Raw genomic sequence first — 19,965 nt, 5'->3', positions numbered from 1 at the left:
GGTTGACGTGGGAGGATGGCTTGAGCTCAGGAGGTGGAGGTACAGTGAGTCGAGATTGCGCCACTGCACTCCAGCGTGGGTGACAGAGGCAGACACTGTCTCCAAAACAAAACAAATAAAAAAAAAAAACTTCTCATTCTTTCCTGTTTCTCAAAATATTGTAAAAATTGGCCAACAACTGGAAAAGTAAAATTGATAGTCTTTCTCTAAATGAATAGGTTTCAAATTAATTTAGGAAGCTGAAAATACTTTGTATGATAGGCTTTTAAATGGTTCCTTAAAAGCTTAATCACCTTATTAGGAGGGGCAATGGTTCTGAATCCACCTAAGAAACTACACTTAATTCCCAAGATCTAAAAGTAAAATAAGAAATCAAATATATTAATATTTAAATAACCTTTACTAATAGAGTTAACAATTGCAGGTTTCTAGTGTCATGGCCTATTTAAAGAATAAGCCTTTACATTCCTATCTTTAACTTTCAATAATTTACTAACATTTTTAATTCCCACAAAAACATTCTACAAAATTTATTGTTTTATATGTATGTACATATATGTGTGTGTGTGTGTATATGTATGTGTGTGTGTGTGTGTGTGTACATATATATATATATATATTTTTTTTGAGACAGAGTCTCGCTCTGTTGCCCAGGCTGGAGTACAGTGGCCTGATCTCAGCTCACTGCAAGCTCTGCCTCCCGGGTTCACGTCATTCTCCTGCCTCAGCCTCCTGAGTAGCTGGGATTACAGGCACCCGCCACCACACCCGGCTAATTTGTTTTTTGTATTTTTAGTAGAGACGGGGTTTAACCATGTTAGCCAGGATGGTCTCGATCTCCTGACCTCATGATCCACCTGCCTTGGCCTCCCAAAGTGCTGGCATCACAGGCATGAGCCACCGTGCCCGGCCTGTAAAATTATTTTTAATTACTATTTTGAACTTAACATTATTTCATTTATTTCTTAATAATTTTAGCCTTACCATTTCCAAGAGTCAAAAAAGAGAAAAAGATTATTTCAAATTTTTAAAAAGAGATGGGTAAGACTCACTGATAATTACAAAAGGGTAAAATTAAAAAAATGGTCAAAATTAATTCATTCCATTTTTTAAATTACTAATGTGAATTTGAGTGTGTGTGCATGTGTATAAAATTTAGCAGTAAATCAACTATGGTAAAAGTAAATCTGCTTTTACTAAAAATATCTAACACTATACTATAATAAAGTGTTATCTTAGCCTTATATAAGCTCAACTACTTCCTTTACTATGTGACATGAGTATATTAAAAAGAAGAGAGTTTTGAAAAACTTGCATCATTAACCATTCCAGGAGTTATTCTTACTGTATAGGGAACTTGCCTTTGCTGAAATTGAACATAGATGGGCATTTGTACAGAAGGAGCTCAAACAGAGCCTGAAGAGAAAGGTCAAACCATTAAATAAATTCACAATATTCAGCAACTATCTAAAGCATGGTATATTTTACTTCTAATTTCCTGTTCTTCCTCCAAAGACATAAATAATAACCACTGGCAATATCCGAACAGCATGTGAAATGCAAAGAGAAAAAAAAACCCTGCTTACCAATATTTCCTCCAATTTCATACAAAAAAACTTCTCCTTTCTTGAGAGTCTGGGCAACCCCACTATGAGGGACAAAACAAAGGGATTACTTGTATCATCAAACAGCTTGCAAGTAAATCACTTTAACATGCTTGGGGAATTCTGGCTGGTATGGAAAATTCATAACTTAGACACACTGTAATTATCCCCACGTTTGTATTTTCCCATCTGTTAAATGTACCCAATAGGTAATAACAGTGTCACACCTGTACATTAAGATAAACAAATGGAATTATACATCTGAAGGCAAAAGAGTAAATCAGTATCTAAATTTGTAAAATTCAAAAGAAAAGTTAATGTAACATTTCACTGCCAATCAAATTATTAATATGATTATCCACTTTGTATACAAGCCTAAATGGTCCTCATAAAACTATTAAAAGAAATGTTTCCACCTTAGTTTTCACATTATGCTTATTTAATAAGTATTTATCATGGGTTTGCTGTGCTGACAACTCCAGTAGTGTGCAAGATGCATGTAAAGAATAAGACATGCTTCTGGCTGGGTGTGAAGGCTCATGCCTGTAATCCCAGCACTTTGGGAGGCCAAAGCAGGTAGATCACTTGAGCCCAGCCTGGGCAACATGGCAAAACCCCGTCTCTACCCAAAATACAAAAAATTCAGCCGGGCATGGTGGCGAGCGCCTGTGATCCTAGCTACTCGGGAGGCTGAGATGGGAGGACTGCTTGAGCCCAGGAGATGGACGTTGCAGTGAGCTGAGATTGCACCACTGCATTCCAGCTTGGGAGACAGAATGAGACCCTGTCTCCAAAAAGACCAAAAAATTAAGAAAAAAAAAAAAGTGTTTAAAGATTTACACTCTTCAAAGAATAAAGTGTTCCAGAACATTAGCTTCAAACATAAAAATTGGTGAAACTCAGTGGCTTTCAAATCTTTCTATAAAAGAATTACCTGAGAAACCTGCTAAAAATTCAGACCGAGAGCTCTAGAAACTCAGATTTAACTGGTCTAGAATAAAGCCCAAGAAACTGCTTTTCAAATGCTCTATAGTGGATTCTGAAACATGGCAAGGTTAGTGGAACACTGAGATAAGGCCCTGAAGACACACTCTCTGGAACTGAGAAGAGAAAATCAGGTCTGACTTGTATTCAAGCCATTAGGAAGAACATGGTATAGCAGCAGTGCTCCTCACCACCCATGGAATGGTTCATCCGGTTCTCCTCCTTTCTCTCCCCACCCTGTGTCCCTGGCACACTGGAGGGCTCTCTGGGTCCTCAGGCTGTGTTCCACCTGCTGCACTGCATCTGATCCACTTTGTTTCCAACCAGGGTGTAGGTTTATCTTTTAAATTAAGTAATTTAATCATTATTATTTTTGTTTTTAATCTAGTACATAACACAATCAACTATGGGTCTAAAGAGAGTCCCTATTTCTATGAAAACCAAATTGAATGTTTCAGGAGACTTGATTTAAAGAAAAACATCTAGTTAGATATTGCTGTCAGACTGATTCTCAAGTATCTGTGTTCCACTTTAAAGAAACAGGAACTAGATTTCCTGGCATACTCAGATTTTTGCATAATGCTAATCAACAAATTCATCATTAAAGAAAAGGCAATAGTCCTTTATCAAAGAATGAATGAATGTGCGATTTATTATACATATATTGTATGTCATTCATGTATCTATTGGCTTCAGTTGAGGAGGTGGGGGGAGAAAAAGAATGGAAGGATATAGAGTTTCCAACTGCCTCAACACAGGTGGAATACAAATGGAAGAAGCACAGGAATGTGGTGGAAGAAATATATAAACATTTACTGAGAATTTCACTTACTATGCGGCCCAGACAGACAGTGCTATATGTGCACGGTCATTTTCCTAGTTAATTACAATAATAGATGCTATTCTGGTCCATTCTTATAAATGAGGAAGTTGGTACTTAAAGAGATGATAAAAACTAGCTGAAGGTGAAACAGAAATAGTTAGCTTTGAAATCCATATTGCATCCCCACGCATAGGGAAAGGGGCTGAGGACTGGGGGCGGAAGTGAGGTAAATGGAGAAGTTTACCAGACTTCCATCTAGGTGGAGAAGGATAGGAGGAAGAGCGGGAAGAACATACCCTGCTCCGGGTGTAGCAAATGCTTATTTAATACAAACACCAAAAGCAGGAAATCCAAATTTGTCAGAGGATAGTTGTCACAAGTTGGTGCTTTCTGTAACAATATACCTATGATTGTTTCATGCTATATCTTAAATATTAAAGTCACAGTTGAATGTGGAGTACAGCTTCATAGTCTCATATTATTAGCAAGTAGAGGAACAAAAGCACAGACTAAATTGAGCACTTGGGTCCTGAAAGTAAATGTAAATTAATTGTGTCTGGCTGGAAAGAGCTGCTTATATCTGAAGTCTGGCCAGGTCTTCAGGTACACATTCTGGGAGACAATGAGAGCGTGGCTGGTGGGAAGAATGGCAAAATTTAGTATCTACTAAGTCAAAGTAGGGAGCAGAGAGGAAGTGGACCGACTTGGCAGAAGCTGCAAAACACTATAGGGAGCAAAGACATTTGAGAACTTCCAACTGCCCCCAGGACATAATCCCCAAAAATCCATCTACTCTCAGACTCTGCACTAGTGGTTCCCAGATCTATGGTGCTCTGTAGATCCTCCAGCCAGCGTAGAGAATGGTGAAGGGGACTGCCTTCGGAGTGAAACCACAGATTGAGAATTCCAGCTCTACCACCTATGAAAAATGTGTGACCTTGCAAATCTCTGTTTTCTTATCAGTGAAACAGACGCAATAATAGCACTTACTTCAGAGTGCTGTTTTGAGGGAAGTTTACACTGGCTTATTGAAGCCTAGATATTACCAATAAACCTCTCTCTCATTTCATCACCATCTGTTAGCTGCACAGATTCATCCTTTCTCCCAATTTATAAACCCCGAGGGAAGGTACTTTAAAATATATGTTTATATCTCCCCTTCCATTTATGGTACTAGAAGTATATAACATGTTTCTGTTCGTTTAAGGCCCTGTGCTAGAACAGAAACATATTACATACTTCTAGTACCATATATTAAAATTGGAGAGGCTTTGGCGGAAAGCTTGATTGAAGCCCCCAAATGTTAGAATGAGGAGATTCAATTCAATGAAAGACCAAGAGAGAGTATTCGTAAACTGAGATGCCAATGCCCTGGATTTCCCTCTGTTTTTAAACATTTAGTTTATTTCAGTGACTGAAAATGAGGCTGGAGAAGGCATGAAAACATGACTTCAGCTAAAAGAAAGAATTCAAAGGGTAAAACCTGAAAATTCAATATACTTGTTAGAATCTCTAAAATTTAAGAAAAGACACTACCAAGTGTTCTGGAAAGGGCATACTCTAATATAGTGAGAGGGATGCTAGCAGCTTTCCAATGACTTTCCCTGCCCCGTCAACCCCAAAATATAGATGAAGGGCCTGTTGTCCTTAATGAGGATGGTATGTTCTCCCCCTGAGACTTAAGCACTCAAAGGCCTTGTTTTCCTCTTTCAATTCTTTATGGTTTGTTTTTAAATTTGACCATTTTGAAATTCATTATATTTCATAGAAAAAGTTGTGTCTTTTATTTTAATGCCACTGCATCCTAATTAGTAATTTTTCTTACAGCCTACAAACAGTAATTAACCTCCAATCAACATATCCTGGAAAGAATATTGAGTGGTCTCGCTTGGCAAGCCCATCACAGGCCCAATGAAGGAACGCTCAAATCCTGCTTGAATCAGGCTCAACCTGAACACAAGCTACATGAAATGAACTAAACTCATTCTAATAGTCTAATGGTTAAGTCTGCTGTTCTCTTCTTCTGGGAACACAACATTTTTAAGCATTTCCTACTACCCCACAATTTAAAAAAGGAAAAAAAAGCAGCAGCGAAGGGGAGAGAGAGAGTAAGTGAGTTATGCCATGGAATAATTAACACAAAACAGGCCTCTACCTTTCTTGGCTGAGAAACCTGGCAAGTACATCACTGGCTTTTAGTTCTTCAGTTAGCTGTATTGCCATGGAAACTTTCGAAAGATGGGGAGCTTGCACTCGAATCACTCCCTGAGGAACGTCAGCCTGCAAAGCAATAATGACACTGGAACAAAGCTGGCAGCAGCTGGAACGTGTAACTCTACAACGCATTATATAGTAAGTGTGCTTAACTACTACACATTTTACTTCACTACATAAAAACCTTAACTACTGTATAATGTAATTTGCTAAATTACATCAAACCTCAAATATCCTCTTAATGGTGATAGGGGAACTTTATAATGCCTGTGCAGTAATGCTTAATTATTTTTAAAGATGTAAAGAATGACAGCAATAACCATTACTGCCATATTAAGTGCTGATTTCTGAGTATTATCTACTGAGGGTGCTTCTTCATGTAGCAATTTATGAAATTGAATCAGAAAGAAGTTACTTTGTGTGCTATTGCAATATGTACATTTGAAAAATCTTCCTGGACATTCACAAAATTTCACAAAAATTTTTTTGTCTCTGAATGTTTTATAAAAAAGAAACATGCTTTTCTATTTATATTATGTCTGTTCCCCATTTGGTTAATGAGCTCATGCTTTTTGGCTATACACTTTGAACTTACGATGACCCCTTCTAAATCTTTTGCCCATGGATGTGAAAAACATTTTATGGATTCGAGGATACCAGTGAAAGTTTATGAGGTTTGTAATACCAAAATGTCAGCTATAGCATTAGAAATATTAGGCTTAATTAATTTCTAAATGGTTTTTCTAAAATAAATACTATTATTTATAACCATTATGACTTAGATCTTAGAATAAACAGCAAGCATAAATCATGTTTAAAAGATAATGATTTAAAAAATATAAATACCCTGTTCAATTGAACCAAAATTTATTAAGCATCTACTGAGTACCGGATATTGTACTATGTTCACTTACCTAGTAATAAGAAACAAGTCCTTTACTGCATAATATTATTTTATGCCCACAATATCATGTCTTTTTTTTTTTTCTTTGTAATGTACACGGTCTTGAATTTTTTTTTTTAAATAAACATCTTGGGAGTTTGAGACTAGCCTAGCCAACATGGCAAGACCCTGTTTCTAGTAAAATTAAAGAAATTAGCTGGGTGTGGTGGCGCCCACCTGTAATCCCAGCTACTTGGGAGGCTGAGGTAGGAGAACTGCTTGAACCCAGGAGGCGGAGTTTGCAGTGAGCCAAGACACACTCCAGCCTGGGAGACAGAGTAAGACTCCATCTCAAAAAATAAATAAATAAAATAAAATAAATATCAAGCAGAGATATACAACAGATGCCATTAATCTGATTTCTTTCAAAGTTCAACAAAAATAATATACCTTTAGAATCAGGCTCTATAAAAATGTAGGTACCCTAAAAGATTTAATATTGCTTCTCAGTAATATCAAAGATTTAGTGTGGGAATAACAAGAAAAAGAAGCAACACTGTATAAGACTGTACAGTGAATGTGGCACTGTGTAAGGCCACGGACTGCAAACAACAGGTAGACCTGCAAAGGTATCACAAAGGACCTGACCATCAACCTCAGAAATCCTGCTGCTGAGTGGGTGGTGCCCCACCTGCCTCCTTCCTCTGACCAATCAGTAAAGGGCCACAGAACACATTACTCCAAACCTTAACAAAAATAGACAAAGGCTTCGAGGGCCTTGCACTCATGATTTTGCTGGGCTAACTTTGGTCATAGCATCCTCTTCTAACTTCTCTTTCAGGACATATTATGCTCAATTCAATCTGTGAAGGACAACCTAATTCCAACCTCCCAATTCCAACCTGTGCCCAAATCCCTCAATTCCTGCTTCATCTTTCTATCCAGCCTGAATCCTTGGCTTGGTTTTTTGACTTATTGATACTTTAATCTATGACCTTGACCTCATCCCTAGGATACAAGTATAATTTCCTCTGCCCTTGATTCTGTGACAGGCTTTATTTTCACTTGTAACACTTTGGAAAACCTGCTGCTTCTTGCAATGGATGGGGCATTTCATGTGGTACAAAGCAGTTATTAAATCAATGGTGTAACATACAACTCAGGGACTCCATGAACTTCTCCCTGGGGTTTGAACTCTAGGTTATTTCCCATTATGGCCATTTAACCTGTTCGCATGGCCTCACCTATCTGTTGCCTCATAGAAGGTGGAAAATAATAAGTGGCATGGACACATTTAACGTCAGACTGAAAACTGTAATAGCAACATCTGAAGCATTGAGACTGTGCTCGTAAAACCCCAATCCACCTTGTCTACTCAGTAAGCACAACAATATTAGTACTTTGGATTCTGTTAGTTTATCACTATTATTACTTTTGTTTTGTGGAGGGACCTGAATGGCAGGCTAGAGTTTGCAGACAGCCATGTACTTTATATTGAGGTTAAAAGTTAGGAAATCCTGGTTAAGTCATAGTGTCAAATATCCTTATATATAGGTTTATCAGGGACAGAAATTGCTCCCATAGTCACATCTCATCCAGCCCTAGAATATCAAGGCAGTCAAATCTACACTGACATTTAAAGGGAAGATGATTGGATTAAGTTTTTATATAGAGAAAGTCCACAATAAATGAGTTGCAAAACCAAAATGATTCAGAAAATAATATATTATCATAGAGAGTTCAGGGGTATGGCAATCTTAAGTCAGCTCCTTGCCTTTCCCCCCACTATTTCTTGTAGCACTGCCGATTGTTTAGATAAAAAGGTCGATCAGCACTCCAAGCTTTCCTATCTTTGTGTACGTTCTACTCTCCCTCCCAAATCTCTCTCTGCTAACCATTTTTCAAGGCTCAGCTCAAATACCTCAAACTCCATGGACTCTTCCATGCTCCACAGGGTCAAAACGAATCTCTTCATTCTCTTTCTTATAAAGGAGAGCCAACTCTCCTTTATAAGGGTCCTACTATACGACCTGTATTCTGGTTGTATGCCACATGTCTTACTCTTATATGTAGCCACCCATCAATGTTTATTGATTAAATGAATCATTCAAAATTACTTATTTTTTTGTTTGTTTTTACTAACAATGATAACATAAAGTAAAATTAATCTAGAATAAAAGAAAGTATGCAAAGGGGTATTTCCTTAATGGCAAAAAATCATCTTAGGAACATTGTCTAAAAGAAACAAGTTAAGCTGCCTCTATCCACCATATGGTATTCCCTCTACTACCAAGAAAAGGCAGGAAGGGAAAGAAAGCAGAGAAAAGGAATTAAGTATGTTACAAGAGCCAAGTCAGTCACTTACTTCTGTAGAGAGCCAAAGAGAAAAGCCAGAGTTACTAACATTAGCATGTACCTGCTTGGGGATGTAGTCTCTTTTCCCCTCCAACACCTCTCATGAAGAGCTGAATGTATTAGTCTCTTCTCCTGCTGCTACGAAGAAATACCCAAGACTGGGTAATTTACAAAGAAAAAAGGTTTAATTGATTCACAGTTCCTCACGGCTAGGGAGGTCTCAGGAAACTTACAATCATGGCAGAAGGCACCTCTTCACAGGGCAGCAGGAGAGAGAAATGTCAAACAAAGGGGGGAAAGTCCCTTTTAAAACTATCAGATGTCATGAGAACTCACTCGCTATCACAAGAACAGCAGCATAAGGGTTACTACCCCCATGACTCAATTACGTCCTACCAGGTGCCTCCCACAACACATGCAGATTATGGAAACTACAATTCAAGATGAGATTTGGGTGGGGTATCATTCCATCCCCAGCCTCCCAAAATCTCATGTCCTCACATTTCAAAACATAATCATGCCTTTCCAACAGTCCCCCAAAGTCTTAACTCATTCCAGCATTAACCCAAAAGTCCAAGTCCAAGGCCTCATCTGAGACAAGGCAAGTCTCTTCCGCCTATGAGCCTGTAAAATCAAAAGCAAGTTAGTTACTTCCTGGATACAATGGGGATACAGGCATTGAGCAAATGCACCCATTCTAAATGGGAGAAATTGGCCAAAACAGGGGGCTACAGGCCCCATGCAAGTCCGAAATCTAACAGGGAAGTTGCCAAATCTTTTTTTTTTTTTTTTTTCAATGGAGTCTTGCTTTGTCACCCAGGCTGGAGTGTAGTGGCCTGATCTCAGCTCACTGCAACCTCTGCCTCCCGGGTTCAAGCGATTCTCCTGCCTCATCCTCCCGAGTAGCTGAGATTATAGGTGCTTGCCACCATACCCAGCTAAATTTTGTATTTTTAGTAGAGACAGGTTTCACCATGCTGGCTGCTGGTCTTGAACCCCTGACCTCAAGTGATCCACCCGCCTTGGCCTCTCAGAGTGCTGGGTAACAGGCATGAGCCACCATGCCCAGTCTAACCAAATCTTAAAGTTCTAAAACGATCTTCTTTGACTCCATGTCTCACATTCAGGTCATGCTGATACAAGAGGTAGGCTCCAACAGCCTTGGGCAGCACTGTCCCTATGGCTTTGCAGGGTACAGTCCCCCTCCCGGCTGCTTTCACAGGCTGCTATAGAGTGTCTACAGCCTTTTTAGGCACATAGCAACAGCTGTCAGCGGATCTACCATTCTGGGGTCTGAAGGACAATGGCCCTCCTGTTATAGCTCCACTAGGCAGTGTCCCAGTGGGGACTCTGTGTCGGGGCTCCAAACCCACATCTCCCTTCTGCACTGCCTTAGTAGCGGTTCTCCATGAGGGTTCTGCCCCTGCAGCAAATTTTGCCTGGACATCCAGGCATTTCTGGATATCCAGGCATTTCCATACATCCTCTAAAATATAGGTGGAGATTCCCAAACCTCATTTCTTGACTTTGGTGTACCTACAGACTAAACACCATATGTAAACTTTCCAGGCTTGGGGTTTGCACCCTCTGAAGTAATGGCCCGAGCTGTACCTTGGCCCCTTTTAGCCACGGCTGGAGCTGAAGCAGCTGGGATTCAGGGCACCATGTCCTGAGGCTGCGTAGAGCAAGGGGGCCCTGGGCCTGGCCCAGGAAACCAGTTCTCCCTCCTAGGCCTCTCTGTGATGGGAAGGGCTGCCTTGAAGGTCTCTGACATGCCTTAGAGACATTTTTCCCATTGTCTTGGTGATTAACATTTAGCTTCTTGTTACTTATGCAAATGTCTGCAGTGGGATTGAACTTCTCCCCGGAAATGGGTTTTTGTTTTCTATCACATTGTCAGGCTGCAAATTTTCCAGACTTTTATGTTCTGCTTCCCCTTGAATGCTTTGCCGCTTAGACATTTCCTCCACCAGATACCCTAAATCATCTCTCTCAAGTTCAAAGTTTCACAGACCTCTAGGGCAGAGTCAAATTGCCACCAGTTTCTTTGCTACAGCATAGCAAGAATCACCCTTATTCCAGTTGCCAACAAGTTCCTCATCTCCATCTGTGACCACCTCAGCATAGACTTCTTTGTCCATAACACTATCAGCATTTTGGTCAAAGCCATTCAACACATCTCTAGAAGTTCCAAACTTTCCCACATCTTCCTGTCTTCTGAGCCCTCCAAGTCTCTAGGAAGTTCCAAATTCTTTCATATTTTCTTATCTTCTTCTGAGCCCTCCAAACGGTTCCAACCTTTGCCTGTTACCCAGTTTCAAAGTCACTTCCACATTTTCAGGTATCTTTACAGCAGCACCCCACTCTATCGGTACCAATATCTGTATTAGTCATGGTTCTCTAAAGGGACAGAATTCATAGCATAGATGTATACATAAAGGGGAGTTTATTAAGGAGTACTGACTCACATGATCACATGGTGAAGTCCCACAATAGCTCATCTGTAAGATGAGGAGCACAGTCCGAGTCCCAAAACCTCAAAAGTGGGGAAGTGGACAGTGCAGCCTTCAGTCTGTGGCTGAAGGCCAGACAGCCCCTGGCAAACCACTGGTGTAAGTCCAACAGTCCAAACCTTGAAGAACTTGGAGTCCAGTGTTCGAGAGCAGGAAGCATCCAGCCAGGAGAAAGATGAAGGCCAGAGGACTCAGCAAGTCTGTTCCTTCCACTTTCTTCTGCCTATTTTTATTCTAGCCATGGTGGCAGCTGATTAGATGGTGCCCACCCACATTGAGGGTGGGTCTCCCTCTCCAGTCCACCAACCTAAATGTTAATCTCCTTTGGCAACACCCTCACAGACACACCCAGGAACAACACTTTGCATCCTTCAGTCCAATCAAGTTGACACTCAATATTGACCATCACACGAAGAAGGCCTCTAATAATATGACCATAAGCTCATGATTTCTAAATGAGCTCAGGTATCATAGCTTTGGGGAGTACGACCATGCTTCCTTATGAAATGAGGTGTTGAGTTCAGGGTGGTATAAGGACTTGCACAGAAAGCACCACATCTGACCCAGGAATCTAGGATCTTTCTGATAGTTAAAGAGTTTTAATAAAGAGTCCCAAGGTACTAGCTTCTGGGGGCAATTGAGAGTTTTCACGTATATGTGTAACGTTAGGTGACTGACATATAATTGACATAAAAACCACAGGCTGGTTTTTGCCAAGATGGGAAGCAGCACGAGTACTCTCCTACAGATTCCTTCTGGCTATGAAATAAAACATTTCCCACATCCCTTTCCCTCAATGAGCAGGGGATGAGGTTAAGTCACCTTTGAGCTCAGCAAGAAACCCTCCCAAGCTACAAACTGTAATCATTTTGACTTATTTCAAACAGCTTGGATATCAATATCCTTGGAAAGCATTTCATTAAACTAACAATAGTACATGGTTTTCATTAAACCTTCCTAGGCTGACATTCCCTGACCACTAGAGAACCTGTATTCTATAGCAGGGAGAGCGTGTGTGTGTGTGGTTTGTGTGTCTATGGGATATGAACATTTCTCAGCTTGTTTATTTCTGCAGTGATTCATCCCATCCAAATTCTTACAACGATACAGAGATTGAGTGTGACTCAATATGGATCTACAATGCTCTTTATCTCTGAAGAAGAAATGAGTTTAACCAGTATATATAATGGTAAAGTTAAAGAGTTAAACTTGTTTCTGGGAAGTTTTTTGCTGGATATCTTGACAAGGAAGGCCAAATGATATTTATGAAGATGACAAACAATAAATTATGCCAAAGCCATCATTTAAATGGCGTATGACAACCACTATTAAGTACTAGAATCATGCTGTATCGAATACTGAAGCTATTAGTATACTAATTACATTGAGCTGCCAAGCTTTGAAAAGACATAACATGCCTGATCGTTAAGCCAAACAGTCTGTTCTTAACTTGAGCCATAATAATAACTGAATCTGTACACAGTATGATCTTTATAACCTTTCTATTTCACATGTTTTAATCTAAAGTTGTGACTCTGTCCCCTGCAATTTTTTTCCCCATTGAGATAGGGGAGGAGTGTGCTTGCGAACTGCAGTTATGGGAGATACAGCAGGACTGGATAAGGGCAGTATTTGATTAACACACCATCAAAGAAAAGTCACAAAGGATTTTACAACTTCAAGAGTGTTAATTTCTTATGCATGCAAAGATTACAATAATAGAGAAAATGACCTCATATTGTCTTCACATGTTTTACATATTGAAATAAAGTTTATATTTCTAAACCTGATTTTATTATTATCTGGTTAAATCACAATTTTAGCATTTTTTCATAAGGTATATAAAAACACTGCATTGCTCATATTTTTGCACTCTAGAGATTAGAAATTTAATGTCAGACCTGTAGAAGAGGTCTTTTTCTTTTCCATTAAAAGCTAATTTAAATGTAAAGCTGACATTTTTTATGCTACAGAAAACCCTTTTTATCTTCAAAAGGGCAAATTGGAAATACAGCTTTTTCAAAAAGAAGGCCAGATATAACACATATTTTAGAAAATTAAACAGGGACATTTTAGCAAGGTATCTTAAACTAAAATGGTATATTCATCACCCTAGTCTTAACTGACAATACTGGGAAGTGGTGATATAAAAGGAATTCTCTAGTATCTTGAACTATGTGCTAATTATAATTGGATCTTTGTTATCCAAATGCCTTAAACTTTTATCCAACTCACAGATTCAGAGGATTTTAAAGAAAGGCTTAAAATAACTTCCATAGTTAATAAGCATTCAATTTCCAATGACATAAGTTCTAGTATTTTTCTTTTAATGTGGTATTTTTATGCACTATTAAAAAATCAGGGAATGTCATAAAAAGAAATAAGATTTTGTGCTTGATATCGTAATTTGATCTTCCACTTGGGTCCCCAAGTAAATCCAGACACTGTTTCCAGACCTAAAACAGATGCTCGAAACAATACCTGCCACAACGCTTTGCAGCGAGAACCATTAAATGAAATGAGAGTTGCAATTCTAAAAAGAGTTGTGCATAAAGGCACGCAACCCTGGCCACAAACAACTCAGCATCTACACCGCACTGCTGCCAATGCCAGGATTCTTCCAGTGGTAGCAACAGGTTTCTTTTTCACAGCCATAGCCCTACGCTCTAAAATGTGACAAGATTATTCTGGAACTTTCAGCAAGTCACGTAAGCTCTCTAAAGCTTGAGTTCCTCCCTGGTAAATTAAGGGTGTGATACTAGCATGTCCCAAGTTAGCACTAACATTAACCCTAGGAGAGAAAGCCTTTTGTTTCCTTGACCTATGAGGTCAGATGTGGTGAGCAGCATATGGCATCTTTGACAGAATCTCACAGAGCCACTCTGTACCCTCACTCTCATAAACGAACAGCCTCCCTTTGAGAGGTGAGCTTGAATGGCAGAAGAAACACCATACAAACCTAAGTCACAATAACCCTGAGGCCTGGATGAGTCAACAAATCATAACCAATTGTTCATCAAAGCTGCCCCCACATTCTTAGTAGGCAGAGATGCAATCTGAGGTAATTACAAGATATCTGGCATTTCCTTTAAAATTCTAAAAGAAAGAAACATGTGGGAGACAGGATGCAACAAGATCAGAAAAATGTGTTCAATTGTTGATGATAAAGGTTTTGGGGGGCTCATGTACTATTCTTTCTACTCATATGTGTGTTAAAAAAAAGTTTCATGATAAAATTAAATATACATGTGCATACACACATACAAACACACCAATAGGAAGAGGGAATTACCCTTCCAGTTTTTACACGCCCAAGTCCTGCCCTGGGAGATTCTGACTCAGTGGGTCTAGTGAGTCACCCAATCATAGTTTGCTTTTTGTTTTGTTCTAAAATAATATTAGTAGGCCAGGTGCAGTGGCTCACACCTGTCATTCCAGGTGTGAGAGGCTGAGGAGGGAGGATTGCTTGAGGCCAGGAGTTCGAGATCAGCCTGTGCAACATAGCAAGAGCCTGTCTCTACAAAAAACTTTAAAAATTAACCAGGCATGGTGGTGCATGCCTGTAGTCCCACTTACTCATGAGGCTGAGGTGGGAGGATCCCTTGAGCCTGCAACTTTGAGGTTACAATGAGCCATGATTGTACCATTGCACTTCAGCCTGAGTGACAAAGCAAGATCTTATCTCCAAAATTAAACAAACCTTTAAAAAATTAAATATTACAGATGCCTCTATTGTGAACTTCTGGTTAAACACCATTAACCTGCTCCTAGGCTATCATTTTAGAAAAGAGACTGAAGCCCACAAAGGTAAAATGACTTGTCACACTCACTCATGGCAGAACTGGGGCTATATCCTCAAGCCACATGACTTCTGAGGTGTATGTGTGGGTGCAGGTGTGTGTGTTATCAACCCCAACAAGTTAAAGGCTATCAGAAAATGATTATTATTAATGGTCTACAATTTTCTTATTGTTCCTCCAACTGTTTCTTCCTCGTATAATTAATGGATAAGACATATTAGTATTTAAGAACATCTACATTTGAACCAAACACTTAGTATGAGGTAATCACTAAAAACACTTGCCTTATGAGGTAAATTGAGTACATCTTACAAGCTGGCTCAAATTATTAATTACCTAGTCTAGCATGTCTTAATAATACGAAGGCCCGATTTTAAACAGTTAGCTTTAATAGCATACAAAATTATTATTTTTTAAGAGGGGTTTCACTGTGTTACCTAGGCTGACATCTAACTCTGGGCTCAAGTGATCCTCCTGTTCAGCCTCCCAAGTAGCTGGGACTACAGGTGCATGCCACTGCATCGAGCCAAAGCCTCTTAAAAATATTACCTTGAAGAATGTTTATGATCTATAATCTCTTTCACTCTCCAATCCCTGGCAATCTTATTCCATAAATTATCATTGACAATGTTTTGGGGAAAGTAATAATTACCTTCAAATTAAAAAACCTTTGTCCAATGTTAACCTTACTCAGCCTCTCCGCAGCATTTGGCATTACTAACCAAGCTCTTTTTACTTAGTCTACTCTTTCTGCCTGGGCTTCAGATAAACTGTACATCCTTCAACTTTCTCTTACTTCCTATTATTTCCTAGTACCCTTTACCAGCTCTTCTTGAATGGCCGATACTTCAATATTGGAATCCCTAGAGATCTCTCTTTGCCTCTTTATTTTCTTACTCCATATATCCACCTTGTATAATATGAATCACTCTATGGCTTCAACAACAATTTCTAGGCTCATCCCAAAGGCATGCCTCCAATGCTGGACGCTCCTTGAAATTCAGGCCCCTGTAGCCAACTCTCACACAGGCACGTTAACCCATAGTGTCAAAAACTTACTTTTACGTCTGTTTCCCTTTTGATTGATGCTAAAGTCACCCAAGGCAAAATTTGGCAAGTCTAGATTCCCTTCTTCTTCCATACCCTTCACATCCAATCAGTATCCACATCTTGCAGGGTTCCTATTGGCTCACATTCTAAAGTTTTTTCCATTCTCAACAGGGCCTTGGCCTAGCCCAGGACCATTTTAAGAACTACATATGAAACATATTTTATAACAGCAGTGATCCATGTTCATTGTATTACCACCCATAAACCCAGAGTTTTGGTATATATCCTTCTTAGAGTCCTTCTGTGATCTATGGCGAAACAAAGGATAATGGTTAAGACTCCATGGATTTAAAGTCATATAGATTTGGTTTCAAATTCCAGCTCCACCAATTCCTATCTAGATAACCTTAGTAATTTTAAGATCGGTAATTCTCATTTTCCTCATCTGAAAAAACTTAGACAATAATACACTCCAGTTAGACTACCATAAATATTACATGAGACAATGTTTATAGAATGTTTAGCATCATGCCTGACCTATGCAAAACATTAAAATCATAGTTATTATGCCCTAAAAATACAGCACTACACCACTCACTGATTCCTAACTTCTTTTTTCACATAGTAACAGATTACGAATCTCTTCAATGTCAAGATACACATTTGTACATTTTCATGGTATTTCACTGTATAGATATGCCATAACATATTTAACTAGCCACCTCTATTCTTTTGGATTATCTCTAATTTTGGTCAGTGTAAGAAAATGACAATGAACTTAACCACAAATATTTGCTTGCTCACACTATTACTCTCTTTGGAGGAATCTCTGAGTCCAGTGAAGTGCATGGTTTTCAAGACTTTGCCACATGCCACTGTTCTCTGGAAGGACTCCACCAATTTATATACTCCCATCAACAAGGAAATTACCTACCATCTCCCACCTACCCTCCAGTCTTACACTCCCTCAATCTTTCCTTTGCCTTTCAGCAGTTCCCTGTCATGCACAGAGTAGAAACTTTGCTCTCTCTCTTGAGGCTCACTCCTGCTTCCCCCCTCTGCCCCTGTCTCTCTATGCACCTAAGTGGCCCGTTAGTATGACCTGATTTTCTCTCCAAACATTTCAAATATCCCCACTTACATGTCTAATAGACATCATACTCAACAGGTCCTAAATTGAAATCATGAAATTGAAAGCAATACCATCTTTCCAATTTCTCAGGCCAAAAATCAGTCATTTTTGACCTCTTTTGTTCTCCTACATGATTTCCATCAGGAAATCTCAATGGCTCTAACTTCAAAACAAAACCCAGAATCCAACCATTTCTCCACTTTCCAATGCTGATACCCTGGTCTGAACCACCATTATCTCTCACCTGGATTACAAGAACCTCTCAAATGATCTCCCTACTTCTCTTTGCCCTCTTATAGTCTATTCTCAACACAACAGCCTAAGGAATCATTTTAAAACATCGTATAGATTTTCAAGCCTTTGTTTCAAACTCCCATTTCACTCAGAGTAAATCCAAATTTCTAAAGATGATCTGTCTACAAGGCCCTATGCAATCCTGTCCCCTTGCCCCCGACCTCATTTCACACTACTGTTCCCTCTGCTGGCTTCACTCCAGCTACACTCCCTCCTTAAGGTAAGTTCCTGCCTTAAGGATTTTGCACAGACTATTCTTTCTGCCTGGACTGAGTTTCCTGAGATATACACACAGGTCAACTCCCTGCCCTTCTTCTTGTCTTTGCTTAAATGAATAATATCCAGACTATCTCAACTTAATAGTGCCAGGGGCTCTCCTTCCCTATTCCCCTTGTTCTGTTGTTTTTATTACTTTTGGAGGATAAACCACATACTAACACATCATATGAATTACTTCCTAGATTTACTTTTATTTTTAGAATTTAAGCTGTAGAAGAGCAGTGACCTTTATATGTTTCGTCCAATAATTTATATTTCAAGTACCCAATAATTCCTGGCACACAGTAGGCACATATCAAGTAACTGTTTAACAAATGAAAAAAATTACCCCCAGGCAATTTCATGCCCTATAGTTTCATATTACATATTTGAATGATTTGGAGGAGAGTCAAGAAAGTACAGCAACCAGACAGAATGAAGGAGGGGGCGTGGCTTACAGCAAAGTAGATGGTCTATGTTCCATCCAAAGGGAACAGCTTCTACTCAATTCCAGGCAATTGCTACCCTGCTCAAAAGCAGGCCCCTTACCGCCAGAAGATGAGGGATGTCCCAACATCCATTTGTTATTCGGATGGTGGTTCAAACTTTCACATTAAATCTTTTAGTTTTAGAATTCTGGCAGTTGCCAGTTGGAAGCAACACGCAAAAAACTCTTGTTACTTAGTGACTTACCACATATCCACAGTATTTGAACTTAGCTTGCACCTCTACTTGTTTTGTAATTGCTTTCTGTGTCTATTTACTCTCCCTAATAAAATGACATAATTTTTTTTAAAAACCTTTGGATATTGATTAGAATTTTTTTTTTTTTTTTTTTTTTTTTTTTTTTTTTTTTTTTGAGATGAAGTCTCACTCTGTCACTCAAACTGGAGTGCAGTGGCACAGTCTCGGCTCACTGCCTCCTGGGATCAAGCGATTCTCCTGCCTTAGCATCCCAAGTAGATGAACTACAGGTGTGTGCCAACACGTCCAGCTAATTTTTATATTTTTAGCAGAGATGAGGTTCCACTGTCTTGGCCAGGCTGGAGATTAGAATTTTTCTACCAAAATGACAGGCCAAATGGACCTCCACCATGGGCTGTGATGTCAGAAGGCTTCCTCTGCGGGTTAGATGGCTCCTCTCTAGTGACACCTGAACAACACTGATTTATTTTTTACATCTCAGCTTGACTCCCCAGTGAAGTCTCTCTCATGCATACTTCCTGTTTTGTAGATGACGGTACCCTGGTCAGGCTTCAATCACATACCTCTGAGCTACCTCCCTTCTATATCCCTTCCCCGGCTCCTCGAGGGTGAGCACCCAGCTCCCCGACTCCCTGGGAACACCTAACATAAAGTGGGGGGCTAGCACCAAGGTGGCAGTAGCATTTTGTTAGATGAGTAACTGAATTTCACGTAAGGGAAAAACAAAACAAAACTCAAATGCTTTTTTTCCATAAATGACAAAATTACTAAAATATTCCATCTCCAAAAAATAAACATTTCATTTTTTCTAAATATTATTAAAAAGGTACATCCCAAATGTTTCTTTAAGTAGATCCTGAGCTTCAGAGTATCACGGCTAAATGCCCTATAAAAAGACAAGGCTATAAAGTCACTTAATATGAATGAGAAGGGCTGCAAAACAGATTTTATTCACATATTTACAATGGTCTTAGAGGTAACAGAACATTCTAAATATAACCAAAAGCCAAACAAAAATGCTTTCTAAAAGCCTTTAGGATAATATCAAGGCCTTTCTAAAAAAAAAAAAAAAAGCATTATTTGCAACTTCTCTTTATGTTTTTAAAGATACTTAAAACTTGATTTAAAATGTTTTACAATGCCAAGAAAGTATTATTTTTTAAGAGTGAGAGATACAAATAAATCTAAGAGAAAAACTTTGTTTTTATGGTTACTGGATCCATAAGCAGGTCAAAACCAAAAATCCAGACAAAGGCTGATAACTGCATTTTCACATTATTCCACAAGATGTCAGCATGTAACTAAACAACTTCAATGGTGGTGGTAGAGGGAGGAGGTGGATTCACCTAA

At 39.1% G+C, this 19,965-nt stretch overlaps 1 protein-coding gene across 4 annotated transcripts in view; it reads right to left on the bottom strand.

Moving 5' to 3' along the window:
* The window catches only part of ARHGAP18 (Rho GTPase activating protein 18), a 177,264-nt gene that overhangs the window by 2,742 nt on the left and 154,557 nt on the right, over positions 1 to 19,965 (bottom strand). For 2 of the 4 annotated variants that reach the window (XM_030928932.1, XM_010354711.2), the window contains exons 13-14: positions 5,567 to 5,691; positions 1,587 to 1,648 (exon numbers count right to left, since the gene is read on the bottom strand). In XM_030928932.1, coding sequence (XP_030784792.1) covers positions 1,587 to 1,648; positions 5,567 to 5,691 — 187 coding nt within the window. Of the gene's footprint in view, positions 1 to 1,586; positions 1,649 to 5,566; positions 5,692 to 19,773; positions 19,962 to 19,965 lie in introns of those variants that run through there. The other 2 variants (XM_030928933.1, XM_010354713.2) reach the window with 2 other exon arrangements.

The sequence above is a fragment of the Rhinopithecus roxellana genome, chromosome 4, assembly GCF_007565055.1.
Source record: "Rhinopithecus roxellana isolate Shanxi Qingling chromosome 4, ASM756505v1, whole genome shotgun sequence".
Taxonomy (NCBI): domain Eukaryota; kingdom Metazoa; phylum Chordata; class Mammalia; order Primates; family Cercopithecidae; genus Rhinopithecus; species Rhinopithecus roxellana.
This window is presented reverse-complemented; position numbering and strand designations above follow the sequence as displayed.